At 43.1% G+C, this 24528-nt stretch overlaps 1 protein-coding gene across 1 annotated transcript in view; it reads left to right on the top strand.

Moving 5' to 3' along the window:
* The window catches only part of pdia5 (protein disulfide isomerase family A, member 5), a 182063-nt gene that overhangs the window by 79615 nt on the left and 77920 nt on the right, over positions 1 to 24528 (top strand). The window contains exons 2-5 of the mRNA XM_084309735.1: positions 1510 to 1645; positions 9888 to 9975; positions 20421 to 20504; positions 20984 to 21029. Of these exons, the coding sequence (XP_084165861.1) occupies positions 1510 to 1645; positions 9888 to 9975; positions 20421 to 20504; positions 20984 to 21029 (354 nt within the window). The remainder of the gene's footprint in view (positions 1 to 1509; positions 1646 to 9887; positions 9976 to 20420; positions 20505 to 20983; positions 21030 to 24528) is intronic.

Raw genomic sequence — 24528 nt, 5'->3', positions numbered from 1 at the left:
ATCTATACAGTATCACAAAGCATAATATTGCGATACACAAGTGCATCGATGATGCTATTTTCTTACACCCCTACTGTGAATATGAATATGTATTGAGGTAAATAATGTCTTTAGTCGAGGACAGCCCTACAAGCTAGCTAGTACAGTATATAACATGCATGATACCGATGGATAGGGGTGGACGGTATAAACGGTATACGGTATAAACGGTATGAATTTGCTCTACGGTATGGATTTTGACTATACCTTGTAACCGGTAGAGCAGCTCTAAAATAGCAATGACGTCATGTAACCACAGCGTGACTATTTTACTCGCATTTGCCCCTAAAAATAGATAGATAATAGATATGTGCAAACTGGAAAAAGTTATTTGGGAGGCTTCGCGCAGTGGGCGTGTCAACACGCAATTGTCATTTCATAATAAACACATATCACCGCGGCGCACAGCAAGTTTCAATTTCAGTTCCTGGCATTTTTAACCAGTGGAGAAAGGTAAGAGATTTCCCTATCGTTTTTCTTATATTAATTATTCTACGTTAATAAAACATACCTGGTGATCAACTACAGTTTGCTGTGAACATTATGATATGTGTGTGTAGTGTTCTGACGGCTGGGCAGCACGAGCTGGATGCTGGATTTTGCAAGAAGCATATGCAGCTGCAGAGCCGCAGAGTAGGGGCGCTTTCAGGTCCGGTCACAGGCCCGCTCAACCGCGCCCCCCACCCAACGGCTGAATTGCCAATGGCTGAATTGGAGTATTGCACTGTGTATTGAAAGCGCCCCTACTCTGCGGCTCTGCAGTTGCATACTATTGGGAGCAGCACAGAGTCTCGACTCGGGACTTATTTTATTTGGAATATAATGACTGTATACGCAAAAGTAGCCTAGTTTTAAGTTAAAATATTATAAATCTACATGCCTTGAGGATGTCATTCTTTATATAGCCTGCCTATCAGGCAAAAAAAATTATTCTAACGGAAACACTGATACCGTGATATATACCGTTACCGTCTATGCTTCAAATTATACCGTGATATAAATTTTAGACCATACCGTCCACCCCTATTCCTTTGGTTGTCTAGTTTCACGTGATATCACTGCTAGCTTAGAAAAAGAGCCAGCTAGAGCCCATGAAAGTCGGCTAATCAACTGGCAGGTCAGTCGGGATTATGGGGCAAAAGAAAAGAATAAAATACATTGGGATGTGACCTCGGTGTCCTCAATGGTACTGTAGCTATGACCCTGGGTATGAGCGGGATAATGCCCTTCGTGCTACATTAACATATTATAATGAACTCTCTGCGTCAGATGATTCTCTGCCTCCCGTCTCGTCCATCTCGTCCATTCAAATATGTTAATGTGCAGCTTGTCGTGCATGATCCCTTACATATGCAGCAGTTTCCAATTCAATGAGAAGGATGATGGCATGCCCCTTATGCAACACTTCTCCCAAACGGACCTTGACGTGTCTTTTCCATGCGAGCGCTGATTCTGAACATGTTCCACTAGGTGTGGCTGGCGTCGGCAGTGGAGGGGGTGAAGGCGGTGAAGGTGTCTCCTCTCATAGAGAGGGTCAGCGACCACAAGGACTTCAAGAAGCTCCTCAGGACCAGGAGTAACGTTCTGGTGGTCTACACCAAGACAGGTGAGGGAAGACTAGCTCTACCACTCTTTCACTCCCCTTTTATTTCTGGGTGGGGCTAAGGATCAGGGGCATGCACAGACGATTTGGGGGGGCAGGGGCTCTAGCTACAAAAAGTGCACTTGAACCCACTGGGGGCTAGATCCACAAAGAATGGATTGCACGGAGTAAGTTGCACCCTTACTTAAAATTCATTATGAATTGAAAATGGGGGACCCTGATGTAAACAAGACAGGCTGTACGCTAAGCTTTTTCACTAGGGGCACACTTGCCCCTAAATGAGAAATTTAGGGGCAAAAAATATTTTTTAGGGGCAAATTTTTTAATAACAATTTTACCATTATTAAAAAAAATATGTTCCTGCCTCATTACTGTGGTCCTTTTATTTAACATTTAAGTGCGTTTGTTTTCAGGTTTGTATCTTTTATAATGAACCAACCGAGAAAGTGTGTAAATCACTAATAGAACAAAAACAACAAACTGTGTGTGTGTGTGTGCGCGCTTGTGTAGTGCTCCTTGAATGAGATCACCACAACACACACACACACCATTGCATTAATCAGGAGGACAAGAAACTCTGCATACATTTGTTTCACAATGAAAAGTGCTTTAGAAATCAAATTAATTATTATTGTAAATAACCCCATGAAAGGTTTATTATTTGTATGGGTAATTACCTGCTTCATATTTGTGATGTTACTGGTTTCAGTGTGTGCCTAAAGTGATCAATGTGTTGGGCCGTTTATAGAGATCTATGCCAATTAATGTTTATGTATATCCGGGACTTTTTTTTAATGTGACCTTTATTTTGAAAACCGTGTTGCGACGCAACCTTATTTACATTTGCGCTTTTGACAGTGAAATGTTCAGTCCAACTTAGCTCGAAGGAAATACTAATCAAAAAGGTTTAATTGACCCGTATGAGGCTCTTACGGTAGGACTTTGATTGTTTATAGAAGTGGAATGTAATACTATGCTAAACGAGAAATAAACAGTGATTTTACCAGCAGTAAAGTTGCAAGCCACTTTCATTTCATATACGGGGACACCGTGACAATTATTAGTATTATCTTATTTGCATATTGTCTCATTATTAGATAGATTCTTTCATAGCACCACGACATACACTGTGCACTGTACAGCCTTGGTTGTAGGCTAATGTTTTTTTTTAAATGTATCCAATTTGTATGGATTAATTTAGGAGTGAAATGCGAATGAAGGGTTGAAATCACAACTCGCAACGTTGCTCCCAAATAATATTTCCAACTCGCAACGGCCAAATTAAGGGGCAATTTGCGACGAGATCATCGCAGTGTACAGGCCTGCAAAAGTCTTTCTCTGGTCTGCATCCCCTCAACAATTGTGTGTATTGAGCCGTACTGTATTGTACCCATTCTGCAATCTGTTAATAAAGTTTTCATTCAATGAATCAATCTGCACGGTGATTGATTGAATGAGAACTTTATTAATAGATTGCAGAATGGGTACAATTGCTCCGTGCAATCTATTCTTTGTGGATCTAGCCCCCATTGTTCATATTTAACAACATTATGAGTTACTAGTACATTCACACGCTGGCTGTTTTTGAAGCATATAACCGCTATAGCCTAATGTTACAGATTCTCGAAGTCAACTTCCCGTCTGTTGTTGCTACGCAACAGTGGTGCGGGGGAAAGATTCACTCCCGGTACATTGTTTACGCTTCATTTAGTGCAGAAAACGGATCGGAAAGCGCCAAATTAAACATAATCAAGGGTAATTTTCTTCAGTGCATCAAAATGCCAAAGATCTGCTGTGTGACTTTTTGTACCACAAAATCAAAACTCAGTTTTATATAATACCAGTTGAGGCATCACAGAGGAAAAAGTGGCTGGCGGCTATCAAGAGGGCACACACAGACGGGAGAGTCGACCAAAGCAGACACTGGTCCCCCAAGTCAAATCATACGTATGTCTGCTCTACCCATTTCATAACAGGTGAGAATAAGGAACAAATATTTATATCGTAAATTAATTATTGGCTGTGAGGCTGTAAACAGCAGATAAATGTTAGCTGCTAGCTACTTCGCCATATAGTCCATTCTCAGTGTATGTGCACTGGAGGCTTCAAGTAGCCTACATGCCTTTTTCATGTTTATATGTTACTACTATTTAAAAACGGAGCTCACTTTTGCTCGTACACACCTGTTGGTTGTCCCCTAAACTAAGATGGCGGCAGTCTCGTGACGTCAGAGTGTCTTTGAGAATTCCCAACGGCCTTTTGTGGTAAACGTGATGGCACACCTGTGGGAGGAAGACGAATAAAGCCTTTATTGTTTTCCAATGCTCGCTGTTCACAGCGGCCACAGTCTTTCTTTACTTAATTTGCAAATGCTAGCATTGTAGAAATGTGCAGCATTCACCCAGCAATGCTTATTGTGGTCAAATAGAGTGGCAAAACGGCACTCCCTCTCAGCACATTAGGGAAATCACCCCTCACATTTTAATTACATTTTCATGTGCAATATCTCACGGTCGCAAAAGGAAGATAGGAGTGCACTCAGCAGGCTCTGGCTCTCTGCTTCGTTCTACCCAGAAACAATGCCCCGCCCCCCTCAATAAGCAGGGCCCGTGGTACCAGATTTATTCGTTTCATAATTCATGGCCTATTTCCGCCAATGTTAGGTCATCGGATAAGGTTCCCATGTATCGAGCGACTGCTGATTTATCATTCGCTGCAGCGTTTTGCATAGCATTCCTTCTCCAAAGGGGCCAGATCCTCTCCCATATGCATGTTTACTGCCAAGCTTGTTTGATTTCCTGCCGTCTGACCTACTATTTGACCCCCCCCCCCCCCCCCCCCCCCCCCTAATAACGGGGGCTCAATCATTCCCCCCCCCCCACCTTCCTTCCCCATTCCGAGCCTCTGACCTTCGCGCCGGGCCGTCCCGGTGGATCCCCAGGTATGGCTCCATTCATCGCCCATCAAACCCCCATAACCGGCCCATCAAAAGCAGCCCTCCAGAGCACCGAACCCCCTATCTGCTCGGGCGCCGTTCTGCTCCGTATGCACGCAAGATGTTTTTATTACCGAGCCGGTGTGAGACTGGACCCCTGGGAGTCGTGGCAATGTCCCGAATCTAAATATAGTCTTAAGGCCTAGAGCGCGCAGTATTCAGGAGGAATTGGTCTCTCTATGTATTGCATACAAATACAAGTATAGTAGGGGGGGGGGGGGGGGGGGCTGTAAAAGTTATGTATTTTGTTACATAAAGGCCTAGAAAATGACAGTGCTTGCTTTCCTCTCAGGGATGTACTTTGTTTACCATATCTCAAGGCATTCAGTGAGACTGAACTGTATTGTTTACAGTGAGACTGAACTGTTGTTTACAGTGAGACTGAACTGTATTGTTTACAGTGAGAATGAACTGTCTTGTTTACAGTGAGAATGAACTGTCTTGTTTACAGTGAGACTGAACTGTTGTTTACAGTGAGACTGAACTGTATTGTTTACAGTGAGACTGAACTGTCTTGTTTACAGTGAGACTGAACTGTATTGTTTACAGTGAGACTGAACTGTATTGTTTACAGTGAGACTGAACTGTTGTTTACAGTGAGACTGAACTGTATTGTTTACAGTGAGACTGAACTGTATTGTTTACAGTGAGACTGAACTGTTGTTTACAGTGAGACTGAACTGTATTGTTTACAGTGAGACTGAACTGTCTTGTTTACAGTGAGAATGAACTGTCTTGTTTACAGTGAGACTGAACTGTTGTTTACAGTGAGACTGAACTGTATTGTTTACAGTGAGACTGAACTGTATTGTTTACAGTGAGGCCATGGTTACACTGGGGAATACAGCAACGTTTTTGTTGCTGAATGATTACGTTTGCTGTCAAAGTTCAAAAGAAACGCCGTTTTGGCAGGAAAACGCGTTGTCCTACTGGCAACGCTGAAAAGGTGTTTTCGTTTTGGATACTCGCCAAAACTCGCAGACAATGGTGCCATGTAATCTGCGTGAGCCGGATACAGAGCCGTTCTGCCCAATGCCCATGCGCAGTAGAGACCCGCACGGTTATTTCCAGTGTTTACAGCAGAGCTGTACCAAGTAGCTGCGGCTACCAACGTGTTGTCAAGTTATTGTTACCACGCAAGAGTCGACTGCATGAGCAGCTCAGAGCTCCTCTTTCAACATAACAAGCATTAAACAAAATGGCCCAGTCATCTATTCACTTTTGTTTAATACATGAGGCGTTGTCTAATGTTATCTAGCTACTGATAGCTCCTGATATCAACGTCTGATATCATCAGTTTAGTGCTGGCTGGCTAGCGTCGCTCGTGAGCTAACGTTAGCTACCTAGCTAACGTTACTTTCAGACCCTATTAGCTGCGGCTACCAACGTGTTGTCAAGTTATTGTTATAAGGAGCCCAGTCCAAGCTACAACAGTCTGCATTCCCTTTTGTTAAATAACGTTTACATCCATTAATTCTGCTAGTATTAACGTTACCACGCTGCTAGCCACAATGCTATACTGTTATACTGGCATATTCCAATCACGTTAGCACGTAAGCAATATTTTTGTGAGACTAAACTATCCTCTCTTGGTGGTAAATTGTGTTGATGTTGGTTTTGTTTCATCAACAAATGAGAGGCAGAACACACAGTGAATGTATCCGTTTTGTTTATTGCATTTTCTTTGCTGAAAAATAAATGCTACGTTGGCTAAATGGCTCACGCGAGGCATTTAAAGATGGTGGATTGTTGATTTTTTAGCAGGAAGTGTATTGGCACATTCAACTTTACTGATTGGTTGAAAATGGCCTTCATGTTTGAACTACATCGCCACCTACTGCCACCTACTGCTTTGGCATTGTACTACATGTATATACATCACTGTGCTCAGGAGGCAAAAACGATGTCTAACTTGTCTGCCATTACGTAGCGTTCTGAAAAGCGAAACTGAAACGAAAACCGGGCCTAGTGTAACCGCAGCCTCGAGACTGAACTGTATTGTTTACAGCGAGACTGAACTGTATTGTTTACAGTGAGACTGAACTGTATTGTTTACAGTGAGACTGAACTGTATTGTTTACAGTGAGACTGAACTGTATTGTTTACAGCGAGACTGAACTTTTGTTTACAGTGAGACTGAACTGTATTGTTTACAGTGAGACTGAACTGTATTGTGAGACTGAACTGTATTGTTTACAGTGAGACTGAACTGTATTGTTTACAGCGAGACTGAACTGTATTGTTTACAGTGAGACTGAACTGTTGTTTACAGTGAGACTGAACTGTATTGTTTACAGTGAGACTGAACTGTATTGTGAGACTGAACTGTATTGTTTACAGTGAGACTGAACTGTTGTTTACACTGAGACTGAACTGTATTGTTTACAGTGAGACTGAACTGTTGTTTACAGTGAGACTGAACTGTATTGTTTACAGTAGGGCTGTCTTAAATACTTCGAAGCTTTGTTCGATGGGCATGGGATTCGAATATGAAAATAAAATGTCTTGACAACGTTAATGAACTCTCTGCGTGGTTCGTGTTGGAGTTCATAGTTCAACGTGTTTCATAAGGTTGGGCAATATGGGGAAAAGAATGTATAAATATCTCAATATTCAGAAGGACTTCGATTTTTATAAATAAATAATATATATCGGTGTCTGCTTAGGTATGGAGAATAACATGTTAGGTAATCCAACTCATGTTCATCATGATAGAGCAGGGCTATTCAACTGGCGGCCCACGGGCCAGATCCGGCCCGCGGGATGATTCTGACCGGCCCGCCAAAGATTACATGATAATAAAAAAAAAAAATCTTTTTTCTTTTTTTTTACTTTTTTCTTTTCATGTCAACGTTAACACGCACAATTGAGCCAAAAGTCACTCAATTAATGACAGATTTCATTGATAAATTGAGGGAAAACTTTGCAAGTCGATTTGATGAATTTGACATGTCCAGAGAATTGATGCATTTTGTGAGCAACCCATTTGCCAATGTAGCTGCTATTTCCACAAAAGGACAAGAGTTCCTTGCATCACTTCACATTGATGAAGGTCTCCTGCAACTTGAAATAATTGACATGCAAGCATCATCTGCTCTGAAGCAGGCACTTGAGAATTAATCCACCACAACATTTTGGATAAAGTGTATTCATGTCAAGACATTCCCCAAAATAAAAACGCTGGCAATATCTGTGCTAACAATGTTTGGCTCAACATACACCTGTGAATCCAGTTTCTCTCACATGAATGCCATTAAAACAAGCAACGTGCCTCCTTGACAAATGAGCATTTGCATCACTGTTTGCGGGTAGCCCTCACTTCCTATGAACCCTCTTTCTCTGCCATTGCCCAGTCAAAGAAGTGCAATCGCTCTCATTAGATGTGTGTATGTAGGCTAGGCCTGTCTGCCCCCCACCCCCCTGATGTTTGAGAGTTAAGAGTGGACAATAAGTGCTAATAAGATGCTGTGATTTGCTGTTGTTGCACAGACATGAAGCACTTTTTCATAAGCTCAGCTGCACTATAAATGTGTTTTTTTGTTCAAGTGTTACTGTTGATGTTAGAATGTTCAGATGCACATCATGCACTTGTTTGTTTTTTATTTTATTTTTATATTGAAATGTTGAAGAGGAGATGTTGCAGTTGTTGCACAGTCATAAATGAAGCACTTTCTGCAGGAGATGTTGCAGATGTGGCACATAAATGAAGCACTTTTTTTGAAAAGTATACTACTTTTGCAATGTAGTTAAATAAAAGTTGTGAAAATGTGGTTGCGTGTTGTGTCAAGTGTACATATATTCATAGCACGGGGAGGCGCCGTGGCAGTCCGGCCCCTGGCCCCTTGGGTTTCTGACAATGTGGCCCCCTGAACAATTTAGTTGAATAGCCCTGTGATAGAGCATGCATAGATAAATGATACAGTGTGATACAGTACCAATCTTACACTGATACAGTACCAAACTAACACTGATACAGTGTGATACCACTGCCAGCCAGCTTTTGCGCGACGGAGAAAATATTATTTCAATTGTGACGAGAGAAGATCATCTCCCGATTCAGATACAATTTAACACAATGGTGAAGTCAAGTGCTTTGAGCAGGATAAACTTATAACTTTATATTATATAACCGTTTTACTTTTGTGCAACTAACTGAAGCTGCCACTTCCCCCTTCCAACGTGCCTGATTGTTATGCATTTTACTCTGCCAATTGACGACCCAATAAAAACGGGTCCACGACCCAAAATGGGAAACGCTGAATAGTAGATCCAAGTCTGACAAAAAAAAATCGACGGCCATTAAAAAAAAAAGTTTAAGTCCGCGATTTTCTTTTTGTTTCACAATGGGTCATGACAAACCAATTACATAATCCAACATATGTATAACGAACTAACATATTCCAGTTCACTGTATCTTTTTTGGAGGATTCGTTCAAAGGCTATTCATACTTCCATTTGTCTATCTATGGCGGACTCATTCAGAAAAAGTAATTCGGTTTGTGGGAGGGATCTGGGGTCACGTGGAGTGTGTTATACGAAATAACAACGGCTAACTTGACTGTTTCAGCCAATCAGAATCAAGATATTTGCATGCCATTGTATAATACCAAACTAACACTGATACAGTGTGATACAGTACCAAACTAACACTGATACAGTGTGATACAGTACCAAACTAACACTGATACAGTACCAAACTACACTGATAGTGTGATACAGTACCAATCTTACACAATTCCAATTAACATTCTCAAATATTTCACGGATAACTTTATTCTAAATTGTTTTACAATTGTGTAAAAACAGTAATGCGATAACACAGATGGACAATAAACAATATTGATATATCTCTTAGCCCCAATGACTCATAACCTGTATGGCAGGTACAAGGTACAACTGTAATGTGCCTTACCCTAAAATCAACCATATAACCATTGTGTCAACCATATAACCCCCCCCTATCCACACTATTGTCAGATGATGAAAGCTGATGGTAACTCAAGCCCCCAGCCCCCTCCAGTGATATTGGGAATAGCTCCAGCATCACCTCCCACCAGCCCAATGATTCTCTGTTCTCTCTCCCAGCCACCGGCTGACTGTGGTAACGTGTTGAAAAGCACTGTAACTCTACTCCTCCTCTCTCTTGTGAGTTGTTTTTGACGTGACAGGACTCCCTCTGTCTTGCGTCCAGAGCAACTGAATGGTTGTGGTAACCGTCGGCCTGACGTACAGTGTGTTCTGTGTTCACAGCCACGTCTGGGGACTCTCAGCTGAAGCTGCTGTCTGACGTGGCTCAGACGCTGAAGGGCCAGGGGACCATCGCCTGGGTCAACTGTGGGTACGTACCGGACGGGATGATGAATGACGAAATATTAAAAGACGGATGAATAAATCATATTCTGGTACCCTTTTCCCTTTCCGTCATGACCACGGGTAGGGCTGGGAGGGGTTTAGCCTATTTTAAGGTTTTTGACATTTCCATGAGACATTCGCCAACATATTATAATTAATTTCAGTTTATATAAAATTGCACATTGCAGCATTGCTATACATATTTGTGATGAAATGTATTCAGGAGAACCGTTGTTAACAAAAGTTGCAGCAGTGAAAGTCACACACAAAAATGTGTACTGGGGGAAAGAAAAATACATATTGTTATACTGTAAAAAAATACTAAATATATTGATATTAACTGCGCGGCCTTAAATACTGGATATGATCAAATGCTAAAAAATAAATGTCCATTCATCATGTCCATAGACACTGTATTCATTACAAAACAGTCCCCATTGTCCCAACGGATGCCCCCCCATGGTTGCAAAGTCTGAACACTTTGTTCCAAAAAAATATTTGGAGCCTTCCGTCAGTGGAGATTTATTGCTTTTCCGACACAAATTAAATGACTCTCCCCTGATGCTCCTTTTGTGAGAGCACAATTTGACACACTCACACAGTTATCGGAGCTATTGAAGACCTACAGCACTACTGTTCAGTCGTGTCTCTTCATATAATTTCCGCTCTCTTCACTAGGCTTTCAGTCGGTGTCCAGGCCTGCTATAAATATGCTCATTAAATGCTGAGTATAGCGCTTGTAATAATTTCTGGCACAGATAAGGTGGCTTTGAGGAGGTGTGTAGTGCGTGATATTTACTAAAGAGGCTTGGATGTGCATATCTCCTTGGGTCAAGGCAGAGCAAAGTCTGTCTGACGAGAAGTCGGCTCACTCCACCACCATCTTGATAACAAGAACTAACTAGGCCTGACTCCAACAAGACCTGACCCCTATCTCTTGGAATGTATGACAGATTATCAGACACGGATGACTCCACATTCCATCGATTTTCTTTTGAATATATATTTGAAGTCACTGACGACACAGAAAATGGTTGAGGAAGAAAAAAGTGATAGATAGAAAGTGAAAAACCAGCTGCTACAATACGCTCCTCATTCGTACACATGCGTTTCAGGGAGGATCATAAAAAAAAGCAGACCGATATCTTGGGTGTGGTTCATCATATATTCCACTGAATTCACTATTAAATTCCTTCTCCCTAAAAGCACCTGATAATTCTCAAATAGCTGCGTGACTTATCACCTTCCATCTTTGGATATTATCTAAACCGTCTGCTGTAGTGGCTGCAAGCAGAACTCCAGTGACCCAACTAGTGCACCTGTATGCCTTCCCTCGCATGCACAACGCGACCCTGCGCTGATTGCATAATTCGCTGCTGCCTTCATGAATTAAGACACGAGTGCACATTGCAACACACACACACACACACACACACACACACACACACACATTTGCCTCGTGCTGCTCCTAGTCTCAGTGAGAGCAGAGTTCTTCACTATTCTGGCTGTGGAGAAGATTAAATGGGCGTTGAGTGTGTATGCATGAGTGAGTCACGGGGAACGCGTGTGTGTCTTGGGAAGATGCTCGTCTCCACCTCCGTGTCCTGGAAGCCGGTCAGGTGTGTAGAGCAGCGCTCCCCATCGCTTAACAGACACACTCTCTCCGGAAGTTAATACAGAAAAGAAACTAGATATTCCTAAGGCACCCGCAGGAATTATTTCCCCCCCAAAACTCATGTTTGCTTTAATTGCTACCCAGTGATCTGGTCTCCCACACGTCAACCGTATGAGCCGTCTTCCTCACCGGAGAGGTGGCGGGGCGCATCTAATGGCAAACTGCATCGGCACTCAAAGCAACACTCCCAATCTCTCAAGCTTGTGTCTAAGATGCAGGGGCCTGATGGACAACAAGCAGAAGTGCCTGAACTTAAACGATCTCACTTGTTATTAACACTTTAATCGCCATGGGTTAAATTCATAATTTACCATCCCTCGCCAGCTCTATTTGTCTATGGAGAAGTTCCCCTTCTTTGCAGGGCTATAACTTTTTAAATTATATTGCTAAATTGCCATTATTATGGCCCATTCAATGTCCTATATGTATTGTTCAGGGTGTAGCAACGTTAAACTTTTTCATTCACATATTCATACTAAAATATGGTCTAAAGTATAAGTATGTTTTTATCGTTTTCTGCAGCTTTCTCCAGAACGTGATTTATAGCCCTAAATGCATTATATTGATGATCAAATACAGTTTGGTAGGAATCTGTGCGAGATAAAAAATTTCATCTGGACGTGGTTCTAGAAGTTTCTACGCATCATCTGATGATGACCGGATGGGCGGGGGATCGTTTATAATTCCGTGGGCAGCGTTCGATGATTCATCTAGTGTGGGTCATATTATGTTCATCAGATCAGTTAGTATAGAAGCCAATTAGAATATAACGCTGAATCTTACCGTGGCTTCCTCGCGCCGCTGGCAGATGAGCGTGGAACAGAATTGTTTCTATTATGGGATGGAGAAATGCCCGATCCATTTCCAGGTTGTATAATAGTATATACGTCCAAATCATGTTGTTTTTTCGAGTTATTTGCACCGATCGATGTTCACTGTGTCAATACGCAGTCTCTCTAACGATAGCGAGTGCCCGGACCACATATGGATGAGCACTACCGGTTCAAAGGTTAATTTCCGGCTGGCGATCTGCCGATCGGCCACCAGATGGCGCTCTTGAACCGCTAGAGAGTTGAGTGGAACTTTGCAGTGTGTCTCAGGGCTCCGGAAAGGAAATATGATTTCGATGACAGATTTTTGAAATATTGACATCAAAGACTAGTTACGGCGTCTTCGGCAGAATGAGCATGGCTAGGAATGACGTGTAAACTCGTCCACGGCGATCATAGTGTTAAAGACATGATACGTGTCCTTGTTTTCTTCTTTTTGTTTACTTTCTGACTCTGGTGTGTTTTCTCTCTCTCTGTGAATAATATGTTGTCGCCTCCCTCCCTTCTCTCCACCCGCTCCCTGGCGCTGAAGGGTGTGGTTAGCGTTAGCTAGAAATGCGTCCAACAATACTCGCGGTACCCGTGCCAGAGTCCCAGCAGGGGGGCCCCGGACTAGAGTGAGCTAGGTTCATCTCTGTAGGGTGCGGTAATAATCCAGTGCCAGCCTCTGTAGTGAAGCATTGTGCTCCTGTTGTATTCCTCCAACCTTCCCCGCATGGACACGCTCCAGAGCAAAGCCCCAGCTGAGAGCTCACGGTGGAGCGAGAGAGAGAGAGAGAGAGAGAGAGAGAGAGAGAGAGGATAGTGGAGAGAGGGAGAATTACAGTGTGAGAACCGCCAGCCCTGCAAAGCCCCAGCTGAGAGCTCACGGTGGAGCGAGAGAGAGAGAGAGAGAGAGAGAGGATAGTGGAGAGAGGGAGAATTACAGTGTGAGAACCGCCAGCCCTGCAAAGCCCCAGCTGAGAGCTTGCGGTGGAGCGAGAGGGAGAGAGAGAGAAGAGGGTGAATCACAGTGTGAGAATGGTCAGCCCTGCCAAAGAAGAGGATGACACACTTTGAACAGATGACGGGGACCTGAGTGGAGGCCAACTGGGATCCCCAAGGAGAGCGGATGAGGTCATACAGGAAGGGAGATGGCAATTTTGCCAGCCAGGCAGCATGTATACATGCTGTATCTCTCCGGAAACATTTTGAGTAACACCTCGTGTTGCAAAGGAGCTATTAAACAGGACTAGGGCCTGTAAGAAACGTGGTCCTGTGTAGCTGCTACATGGGTAGGGCATCGTGGCACAAACGCTTTCCAGCACAATGGTTCGGTTTAACATTTGGACCCGTCTGTTGAACACCTGTCTGTCCAAAAGGGCTGTCCCCGGCTAAAGAAATGATCAGTCGAAGCACTTAATTAATTAATCGATACTTTGATAGATAAATTGTGTTGCCCACATAGATTCAAGATTCAGGATATTTATTTGTCATATGCACAGTTACACTAACATTTTTATATTAAGAAAATGTTTAATGCTACAATGTTTTTAGCAGGACCTCTTCAAATCGAATGCTCATCATTTCAGGAAATATAAAAAGCGAAGTCTGACCCATTGAAATGACTCGTCCTACTGCCCGGAACACATTGGTGTTCTAGCTCTATTCTGGATTGGATAAAAGTTTGTGTTGCTGATGAGTCACTGAGACCTGAGTCGACAGGTTTCTCCCTTTGTCTCATCTATTATTAGGACCTTTTCACTTGCCTTAACACTACAGCCATACAGTCCATTACAAATTGTCTGTTAGCAATAAACAAGTGGATGAACAATAACTTCCTAAAATTAAACGAAAGCAAGACCGAAATCCTATTGATCGGCCCAAAAGCGAAAAGGGAAGTGCTTTGTAAAAACCTGGGGAGTCTGTCATCCTATGTAAAGACTGAGGTTACAAGCCTAGGTGTCATCTTGGACTCAGACCTGACCTTTAAGTCTCATATAAATAAGGCCATGAAAACGTCATTCTTCCACCTAAGAAACATAGCGAAAGTAAGACCTTTCGTAAATAAAAAGGATGCAGAGAAACTTATTCATGCTTTTGTATCAAGTCGGCTTGACTATTGTAATGCACTGTTCACTGGTCTTCCCAAAGCAACCATTGGGAAGCTTCAGCTTATCCAAAACTCTGCAGCTCGATTACTAACTCATACAAGGAGAAGAGAACATATCACTCCAGTCCTGGCCACTCTGCACTGGCTTCCAATAACTCATAGAATTGATTTTAAGGTCCTTTTCCTAACATATAAAGCTCTTAATGAGCAAGGCCCAAAATACATAGCAAATTCCCTAGTTAGTTATCTGCCCTCAAGAACGCTACGGTCATCCACTACAGGTTTACTAGACACGCCCAGAAACCAAAAAAGGATAGGAAGTATGGCATTTGCCAACTATGCCCCAAAACTATGGAACACACTACCAACACACATCAGAAACGCCAGCTCTATACACATTTTTAAAGGAAAATTAAAAACGTACCTATACAGTCTAGCTTACAAATAGTTATGGCTTGGAAAAACCTGATGGATCCATGAGGCTAGGATAAGCCTTGTGGACCCAACTTTTTAGATGAAGGAACGGGTACATAGGAGACACGCCTCCAGTTTTTCAAAAGTTTTTGACACGCCTCAGCTTCTGAGCTGAAGGAGTGTTTTTGCGGACCTCCCAAACTTTCAAACTTTTTAGATGAAGGAATGGGTACAATAGGAGACACGCCTCCAGTTTTTCAAAAGTTTTTGACACGCCTCAGCTTCTGAGCTGAAGGAGTGTTTTTGCGGACCTCCCAAACTTTCAAACTTTTTAGATGAAGGAATGGGTACAATAGGAGACACGCCTCCAGTTTTTCAAACGTTTTTGACACACCTCAGCTTCTGAGCTGAAGGCGTGTTTCTGCGGACCTCCCAAACTTTCAAACTTTAGACTGTTTTCTTTATGCGTTTTTCTTTTTCTTTCTTTCTACCACAAGACGCGGCCACTGATGGGTCCATGGGACTTGGATAAGTCCTGTGGACCCAACTCTGGCCACTGACCACATGAGCGAACGGGTACATACGCACACAATACACGGCCACTGATGGATCCGTGGGACTTGGTAAAGCACTATGGACCCAACTATGACCACTGATAAAAACGTAACTACACTAGCATTATAAGACCTAAACATTGCTACCTACCATACAAGTGCATTGGTTTAGTGCATTTCCGGTTGCCACTGAGCGGAAATGTTTGTGCGGACCTGTTCTCCCAAACTGGTAAGCAAATGACTGTTTTTACGTTATTTTCATTTTTACGTTACTATTATTATTATTATTATTATTATTTTTTTTTTTTTTTTTTTTTAACATTGATCTTAACTGATCACTATGACTTTATTGCTTTTATCGTTATATATGCCTATAATTGTGTACAGCACTTTGAGCTACATGACATGTATGAAAGGTGCTTTATAAATACTTACTTACTTACTTACTTACTTACTTGTCCCCAGCTTTCAGCCTCTCTTCCCGCTCCTACCCTGACCAACTCTCTCCAGCAGTCTACCCCCTGTGGATCTGACTCACCGTGTGACGTACACCAGAGTAGACAATAATACATTATCACCCTCTGCAGTGGGGGAATTGTGATTTCTCACAGTGGGCCGGGTTGGGTTTAGCCGCCATTAGCTGTATTTTTTCCCCTGGGGCTGGACACATTGGATTGATTTAATGATGTCATCCTGGCCACTGTGAGAGGTGCCCTCCCATTGGCTCTTCCCAGTGAGGGCTACGTGTTCTCATTGGTTTTTAGTGACAATAAAAAGGCTGATGTGCAGCATACTGTATATCATGAGTCATACTGTATATCATGAGTCATACTCTACGGCTGCGACTCTTGCGAGTCTTTGCGTTCAGGTTTAGACCCGGGTGGCCATCTTTACTCAACATGAGCTGGCCTGTGATGCTGCCTGTCCTCTTGTTGGTAACCAGGCCTACACAGTACAGCTCAGTTTAGTACAGCTCAGTTCAGTTTAGTACAGCTCAGTTTAGTACAGCTCAGTTCAGTTTAGTACAGCTCAGTTTAGTACAGCTCAGTTCAATTGAGTTCAGTTCGGTTTCGTACAGTTCAGCGTGGCAGCGTGTTATGTTCAGTTTATCCGTGTCTGTCACTGTACGTGATGTTTGCATCCTGTCGTACTGCACCGTTTCCCCATCCTTCGTTGAGAGGTTAGGGTCCCTTGAAAAGCATTTCCGCTGCAGTCTTTTTGTCACACGTGGTGGCAGTGAGTCAAGGAGTTGGGTTCAGCGGTTCTGGAAACGGATGACTGACTGCCTCTCGTCTCCCAAACCCAACGTGTCGGGGTCACGTCTGCTCCTCCAGAGTCCTCCACCGTCCCCCACCGGTACCATCTGTCTTCGTGAGTCGGCACAATGTGGGACAGGCCACAAAGACGTTACCTGAAACTCTGTCTGTCTGTCACCACTACACACTCTCTCTCTCTCACTCACACTCACACACACACACACACACACACACACACACACACACACACCTATTATCCTCTGCCTATCATGCAGACATAATGATGGATAACTATGTGTAACATATAGAACACCCTAAACGCTGCCCTGCTCCTCTCTTAAAGGACAGAGGGGTATCTAGCTGCTGCTGGGGCTTGGTGATGTCACTGCTGTAATTGGATTCCATCTCTCTGAATTACTATTAGCATAGGAGCTTAGCGCACGGCCCCCTCTCTCTGACCCCCCCCCCCCCCCAGACCATTTCCCTAGCTCATTATGACTGAAGGAAGTTCTGATCATTAATACTCACTGCAGGACGTGTGGGTGGGGTAGTTAGACATGTGTGTGTCCCCAAAGACCTCCTTTTCAATTACAGACATTATCCTCGTTATACGATTGAGAATAGGTTGACCTATTCTCCTGTACATAACGTCTTTACTCAAGCTCTCTCTCTCTCTTCTCCCTCTCTCCCCCTCCTCTCTCTCTGTCTCTCTCTATCTTTATCTCTCTCTTCTCCCTCTTTCCCCCTCCCCTCTCTCTGTCTCTCTCTCTATCTTTATCTCTCTCCTCCCTCTCTCACCCTCCCCTCTCTCTGTCTCTCTCTCTTGATCTCTCTCTTCTCCCTCTCTCCCCCTCCCCTCTCTCTGTCTCTCTCTCTATCTTTATCTCTCTCTTCTCCCTCTCCCCCTCCCCTCTCTCTGTCTCTCTCTATCTTTATCTCTCCCCTCCCCTCTATCTGTCTCTATCTGTATATCTCTCTCCCCCTCCCCTCTCTCTGTCTCTCTCTATCTTTATCTCTCTCTTCTCCCTTTCTCTCCCCTCCCCTTTATCTGTCTCTCTATCTTTATCTCTCTCTCCCCCTCCCATCTCTCTATATTTATCTCTCTCTTCTCCCTCTCCCCCCATCCCCTCTCTCTTTATCTCTCTCTTCTCCCTCTCCCCTCTCTCTGTCTCTGTCTCTCTCTATCTTTATCTGAATGAATGAATGAATGAAAACTTTATTAACAGATTGCAGAATGGGTACAGTACGGCTCAATACATACAATTGTTAAGGGGATGCAGACCAGAGAAAGACTTTCGTCTTGTTTACATCAGGGTCCCCCATTTTCAATTCATCGTAACATATATGACATACAGATAGACAGTACTGCTACATCTATACATTTATGACATACCAGATTTGCAATTACAGTACTGTTTGTGATACAAAAAGAGTCCAGAAAGAAAAGAGTATATACATTAGGCGTAGAAACTGTACATTGGATTGGGTAGGTGGGGGTGGGGGGGGACTGTACATTGGAGGTGGTTGGTTGGGTGAGTGGGGGGGGGGGGGGGGTGGGTAGGAGGGGTGGGTGGGGGACACTGTACAACTGTACAAACAACACTGTACATTGGATTATTGACAAGACCATACTTGGTAATTTACTGTACATTGGAGGGGGTTGTGTTCGGACATTTACAGGGGCCAGTTTCGAGTTGCAGTCTCCCTTAGGTGTTTTTTGAGTGTTTTTGAAAGTGGGTAGTGATTCACATTCCTTTACAGCTTTGGGTAGGGCGTTCCACATTGATGTGGCATAATTGCGAAACGTGTTTAGTCCCTTGTTTGAGCCGAATCTGGGTTTAACATGATTTGTGGAGCTCCCTCTGGTGTTGTGATCGTGGTATTCACTGACCTTTGGGAAGTATTTTGTCATGTACATGGGTACCTTGGTCGTGTAGTGTATCTTGTAGACCAGGCCCATTGCAAGTTGCTGTACTCTGTCGTCTACTCTAAGCCATCCTAGGTTGTCAAAGTGGGCAGGGGTGAGGTGGGTTCTAGGAGTAAGGTCAAGCAGTAGTCTGACCAGTTTGTTTTGAGATGTTTGTAATTTTGTTTTTAGCGCCTTTGAGGTGCTTTGGTACCATGAGGTGCAAGCATAGTCGTAGTACCCTTGAATGAGTGCTCCTGCTAGAGTCTTCAGGGTATTCTTGTTTACCAGTGAGGAGATCCGGTACAAGAATCGTGTTCGTTGGTTGACTTTTTTTATTACATTGGATGCCATTTTGTCACAGGAAAGATTAGCCTCTAGGATGGAACCCAGGTAGGTAATATCTTCTTTCCTTGTGACAATATTGTCACCCACTGTAACTGAGAAGCCGTCGGTCTTGCTGAGTTTGTTATTTGAACCGAAGAGAATGGACTCTGTTTTGCCCATGTGTAATGATAGTTTGTTATCAGCGAGCCATATGCAGATTTTGCCTAGTTCTGAGCTGAGGGTTTTTTCAACCTGTAACTTGTTCTTGTCAGAGACCAGCAGGGCTGAGTCGTCCGCAAACAGGAACAAGTTGCAGTCACAAGCTGACGACATGTCATTTGCATAAATTAGGAACAGTAGCGGACCTAGTATGCTTCCTTGTGGAACACCACAGTTTACTGTGAGGGGGGGGATAGGGTACCGTTTACCTCCACCATCTGCTCTCTCCCCTCCAGGTAGGATTGCATCCAGCTCACTGATAGACTATCAAAACCAATTGCTTTTAGCTTGTCAATCAGAATGGTGTGATTGACAGTGTCGAAGGCCTTTTGTAGGTCCAGCATGACCATGCCGCAGTATTTGCCCGCGTCCACCTCTTGTTTGATGTGGTCGTTTAAATAGAGAAGGCATGTGTCAGTGGAGTGGGATGTTCTGAAGCCAGATTGGAATTCGTAGATTCGATTTTTTTCCGCAAGGTATTTTTCGACCTGTTCGTATAAAATTTTTTCCATGACTTTCGAGATGGAGGTAAGGATAGAAACAGGGCGGTAGTTGCCTGGGTCTAATTTACTGCCTTTTTTGTGCAGAGGGGTCACTCTCGCAATTTTGAAGTCCTTGGGGACGTGTCCCTGTTTTATGGAGAGGTTTATTATGTGTGTGATGACTGGGGTGATGGCGGCTGCTGAGTCTCTGAGGAATTTGGAGGGGATGTTGTCATGGCCAGTGGCCTTGTTGGGTTGGAGGGCGCTCAGTTTTTTGAGTACCTCATCTGTTGTTACCATTTCCAGTTTGAAGTCGTCTTTGTGGACCCCTAGGTTCTTGTAGTATGCTACTATGTGTTCTACCCCATAAAGCCCTGAGTGGGAGGGTAGTTTGTTTACCAGTGTTGTGGCTATGTTTGTGAAGAATCTATTTAAGTAATTGGCTACATCCAGCTTTTCTGTGATGAGCGTGTTGTCCGTCTTTATGTTTATGTTTGAGAATCTGGTTTTAAGTTTTTTACTTAAATCTCTCTCTCCCTCTCCCCCTCCCCTCTCTCCCTCTCCCCCTCCCCTCCCCTCTCTCTGTCTCTCTCTCTATCTTTATCTCTCTCTCCCTCTCCCCCTCCCCTCTCTCTGTCTCTCTCTCTATCTTTATCGCTCTCTCCCTCTCTCTCAGAGACTCGGAGGGTCGTAAACTCTGTAGGAAGGTGAAGGTAGACCCAGGCTCAAAGCGTGGAGGAGCCGACCTGCTGCATTACAAGTGAGTTCATTACAAGCACTATGAGTTTGTACAAGAAACTAGTTCCAAGAATGTACTAAGAGTTCCTAGAAAGTACAAGTTCCTAGTACAAAGTACTACGGGTTCCTATAATGTACTAGTTGCAAGAACGTACTACGGGTTCCTAGACTGTATAAATTCCTATTAGAAAGTACAAGTTTGAACAAAGTAAAATGTCCTGGTAGTTCAGGGAAAGTTGTGAGTTCCTACAAAGTACAAGTTCCTAGTAGAAATTACTACGCGTTCCTAGAATGTACTAATTACAAGAACTTACTACGGGTTCCTAGAAAGTACATGTTCCTAGTAGAAAGTACAAGTTTGTACAAAGTAAAATGTCCTGGTAGTTCAGGGAAGGTTCTACGAGTAAGAAAGTGCTAGTTGCGAGAGAATGAGTTCAGCAGCACAGACAAGTGTTCATTCCATCTTCCCATTGTGAACATTGCACATTGCGTGTCTTACAGAGATGGAACCTTCCACACAGAATACACCAGGCCTACTACATTCAAGGTAAGTCCTCATCGATTCTCCCAACAGCCTTTTGTTCACCCTCAGTTGAGCTTAAATACATCCAGTCCCTTCCTGTCTACGTACAGGGGGGCGTCTTCAGATTCACTCCAATGCTCATATTAGCCCCTGAACCCGCAGAGCTTGTGTTGCTAACCATTTAGGATTAATCAACCCATTGATCCAAGCCAGGCCATTTCTTCAGCTAGCCTGCCAGGTGAATTAGAATGGTGTAACATGTGCCACTCAGGGGGTTTTATGTTTTATTTGAAGTGTTTTACTACAGTACCATGAGTTCTTTAGGATGGGTGGCCCCAGTGTGAATCCGATTTAACTGATTTCTTCCTTATGCAGAACTTAAAGGGCAACTATGAAAATTTGTTCATACATGTTATTCCTATGGTCTAACACAAAAGATGTGTGATGTCATCAGGTATAAAGTCTGAAGATGCTTCAGAGACAATTCATTGGGAAAGATGGTAAAGAAGAATGTTCTGGGTTTATGCCGTACATTTTCTGTTTCAGAACTGAGAACACAATACAATAGGATAAAGGACATTTGTGTAATAAAACATTTTAAACATTCTGTGGGTCTGCAAAATGTGTTTCCCATTCATTGTCTATGGACTTTATATCTGATGACATCACAAGTTTGAGTCTGATTTCTCTGGTTTCTGGCTTTGGGAGACAGTAGCTCATGTTCACAAATATTGATTGAACTTTCCATGGCCAGGGAAATAACATATTGGAATTCGTAATTTTCTTCTTTACATAATCCAGTTGGTCTATGAATACTTTCGAATGAGAAAAGCCTGGCATGAAGTAAATTAAGGTACTTGTTATGGGGCGTTTGTTTGGGCCTCGTCAAGTCGGAAGTTTATCATGTGACCAAATGGTAATAAAATAGATTAGAATAGAAATATTTATTATTTATCCCAAGGGAAATTCGGCTTAAATGCGAGGTGATGGCGTTTGGGTGGCTAGTTGTAAAGACGGGACCAATCGGATGCAAGGCAGTAGATTCAATCAGATTATTCAACCTTTCTTTCTTGATGCAGGTGGTTTGAATCATATTTCTGATGATGTGTCATGATCACAATAAAGTATACTTGCACCACAAAAGGTGAAGGGTCAGTGAAACGTCACAACTCGTAAACGCTGGTATCATGGAACCAGGCTGAGTTTACCATTGGTATTTACAATTTGGTCGGCCGTTCGAGTGCAACTTCCTGGTGGTAAAATCTTCGACTTTATGAGTTGACGAGGAGTGACAGAGCGCAGCATTAGGGCTGGGGCTGTTTACTTTAACGACCGTGTTGGAGTGAGGAAATGGCTCAAACTAACATTACATGACTGTTGTTAAAGTCAGAAAATCCTTTAAATTATTTTCCTTTTTGCCCCACTGATGCAAAAATGAAATGAGCTAGTTATTATCTTAATTGCATATTACTCCAGTGATGAAATAAAGCCCTGTCCATAAGAACCATATTACGTTTTAAATCAAGTACTTTAAAATATAGGCTTAGCTTGTTTCTTCTCCTCTCTTTGGTTGCCGGTGGAAACGTAAAGGCTACTTGGCTGGTCACTTGTTTGACGTTGCAGTACTGTCGATCTGTATGTCGTGTGTGTCATATGTTATGATGAATTGAAAATGGGGGACCCTGATGTAAACAAGACGAAAGTCTTTCTCTGGTCTGCATCCCCTTAACAATTGTATCTATTGAGCTGTACTGTACTGTACCCATTCTGCAATCTGTTAATAAAGTTTTCAATCAATCAAAAGCAGTAGCTACTATCGACTAGCCGAATACTATCGACTAGCCATCAGCTGAATCAGGACTGCTGGCACCCATGTGATCGGTGCATTCTGCAGTTGCATATTACTACCACTAGATGTCACTAAATTATCACAATTCACTCTGACTTGAATGTATTGTAGCCTTTTGCAATAGGAACTTTTCACAGCAGCCATTTTGACTTGTCATAGATGGGTAAACAAAGGTTTACTATAGATATAGAATATTCATCATTCTGTAGCCATAGTTATAGAATATGCATTATTAATCTATGACCAGTCAAAATGGCTGCTGTGAAAAGAGCTTTTTTGTATTTGGCTGCCATTATTCTATGTTATTACCGCTACCCTACTGGTTGTTGAAGGTACTGCTCGTGGCATTATCAGGGGTCTTGTTTTACATGGCTTTGACAATGTACAATTATAAAGGTGAAGCAGGTCTATAATCTGACGTTAATAATAGCATTAACATTATTATGTCCGCGGAACGCTTCTATGTTCACTATTTTCTTAGCAACTGAGCAGTAAACGGATTTCACCATTTGAAATCGGCACTAATTGTACATCATAATCAGCTAGTGTGGTTTTATTTATTTAAAGGTGCTATAGATATTTGTATGTAGAATAATCATAAAAAAATATTATAATAATTGTAACTGAGGGGTACAATTCCCTGACTGTATTACTAGATATGATACTTACTACCACTACCTTTGTACTTAATATTCGGCCACCCAGTACTCGGCATAAATATATTATGATGAACACTGTCACGTAGATGAAACGGATCCAACACAAATGTACGAATTAGAAATAGGTCTTTATTTCTACACAGCGATGGTGTGTAGAGCAAGCACTTAATCAAATCAATCACATTTATGAATGGGAATTAGTATGCACTTTTATGGCAAGAGTATTCGTCGGTATATCAATAGAGAATGTCCAATCTCTGAAGGCGCAGGTGGTACATATACGACCTGGAATAGTTAAGGAATAACAGCAATGATACTTTAATGATTATAGAACTGGATACACTAGGGGGGAATTCCGGTCGCTTGTAAGACAACTGGAGAAGGGGGGGGGGGGGGTAGAGTCTGGCTGTATCCGTCTGGCCGAGGGTATCCTGGGAGAACCCACGGTTGTGCGGCTCGGTGCCTCAGCGATCCTCGATCCACAGATGAAAGCAGTTGGACTCTCTGTGGGCCGGCTTCCTTCGGTCCACGATGGAGAGACGTGAAGCGACCTCGTCGTGTAGAGCGTCTCCTCACCTGTCGTCCTCTCCGGGGGGGGGTTTCCAACACACGGCAGTGTTGGTCTTTATCCATAGAATAATCACTGTATACAAAGCATAATCCGTGCCTGGGAAGGCGGGCTGTCGTCGGTAGAATAATCCGGTATGCAGGTCCACTCGCTCGTCGGCTCTGGGGCTCCTCGGGTGCAGCCTCACATGGGGTCGGCCACCCTGGATAAGCAGCCAGTTCTCTGCCCGAAACGATGGGGTACTGACTACGATAGTATTCTCACCGCACGAAGCACTACATATGAATAGACTATTATTAGCTTAATAGACTACGTCCAACTCGACGATATAGTGCCAAATATGACTATTCAAATATTAATATACACGATGTCTCAATACCGATGGTAGGCCGAACTTGGCCTTACTCCCACACGTGGCGTCGCGGGGAGGCTTTACGTCTGTCACTC

This window comes from Notolepis coatsorum, assembly GCF_963971535.1.
Source record: "Notolepis coatsorum genome assembly, chromosome: 3".
In the NCBI taxonomy this organism is placed as follows: domain Eukaryota; kingdom Metazoa; phylum Chordata; class Actinopteri; order Aulopiformes; family Paralepididae; genus Notolepis; species Notolepis coatsorum.
Note: the sequence above shows the minus strand (reverse complement) of the source record. Positions and strands in the feature narration are given on the sequence as shown.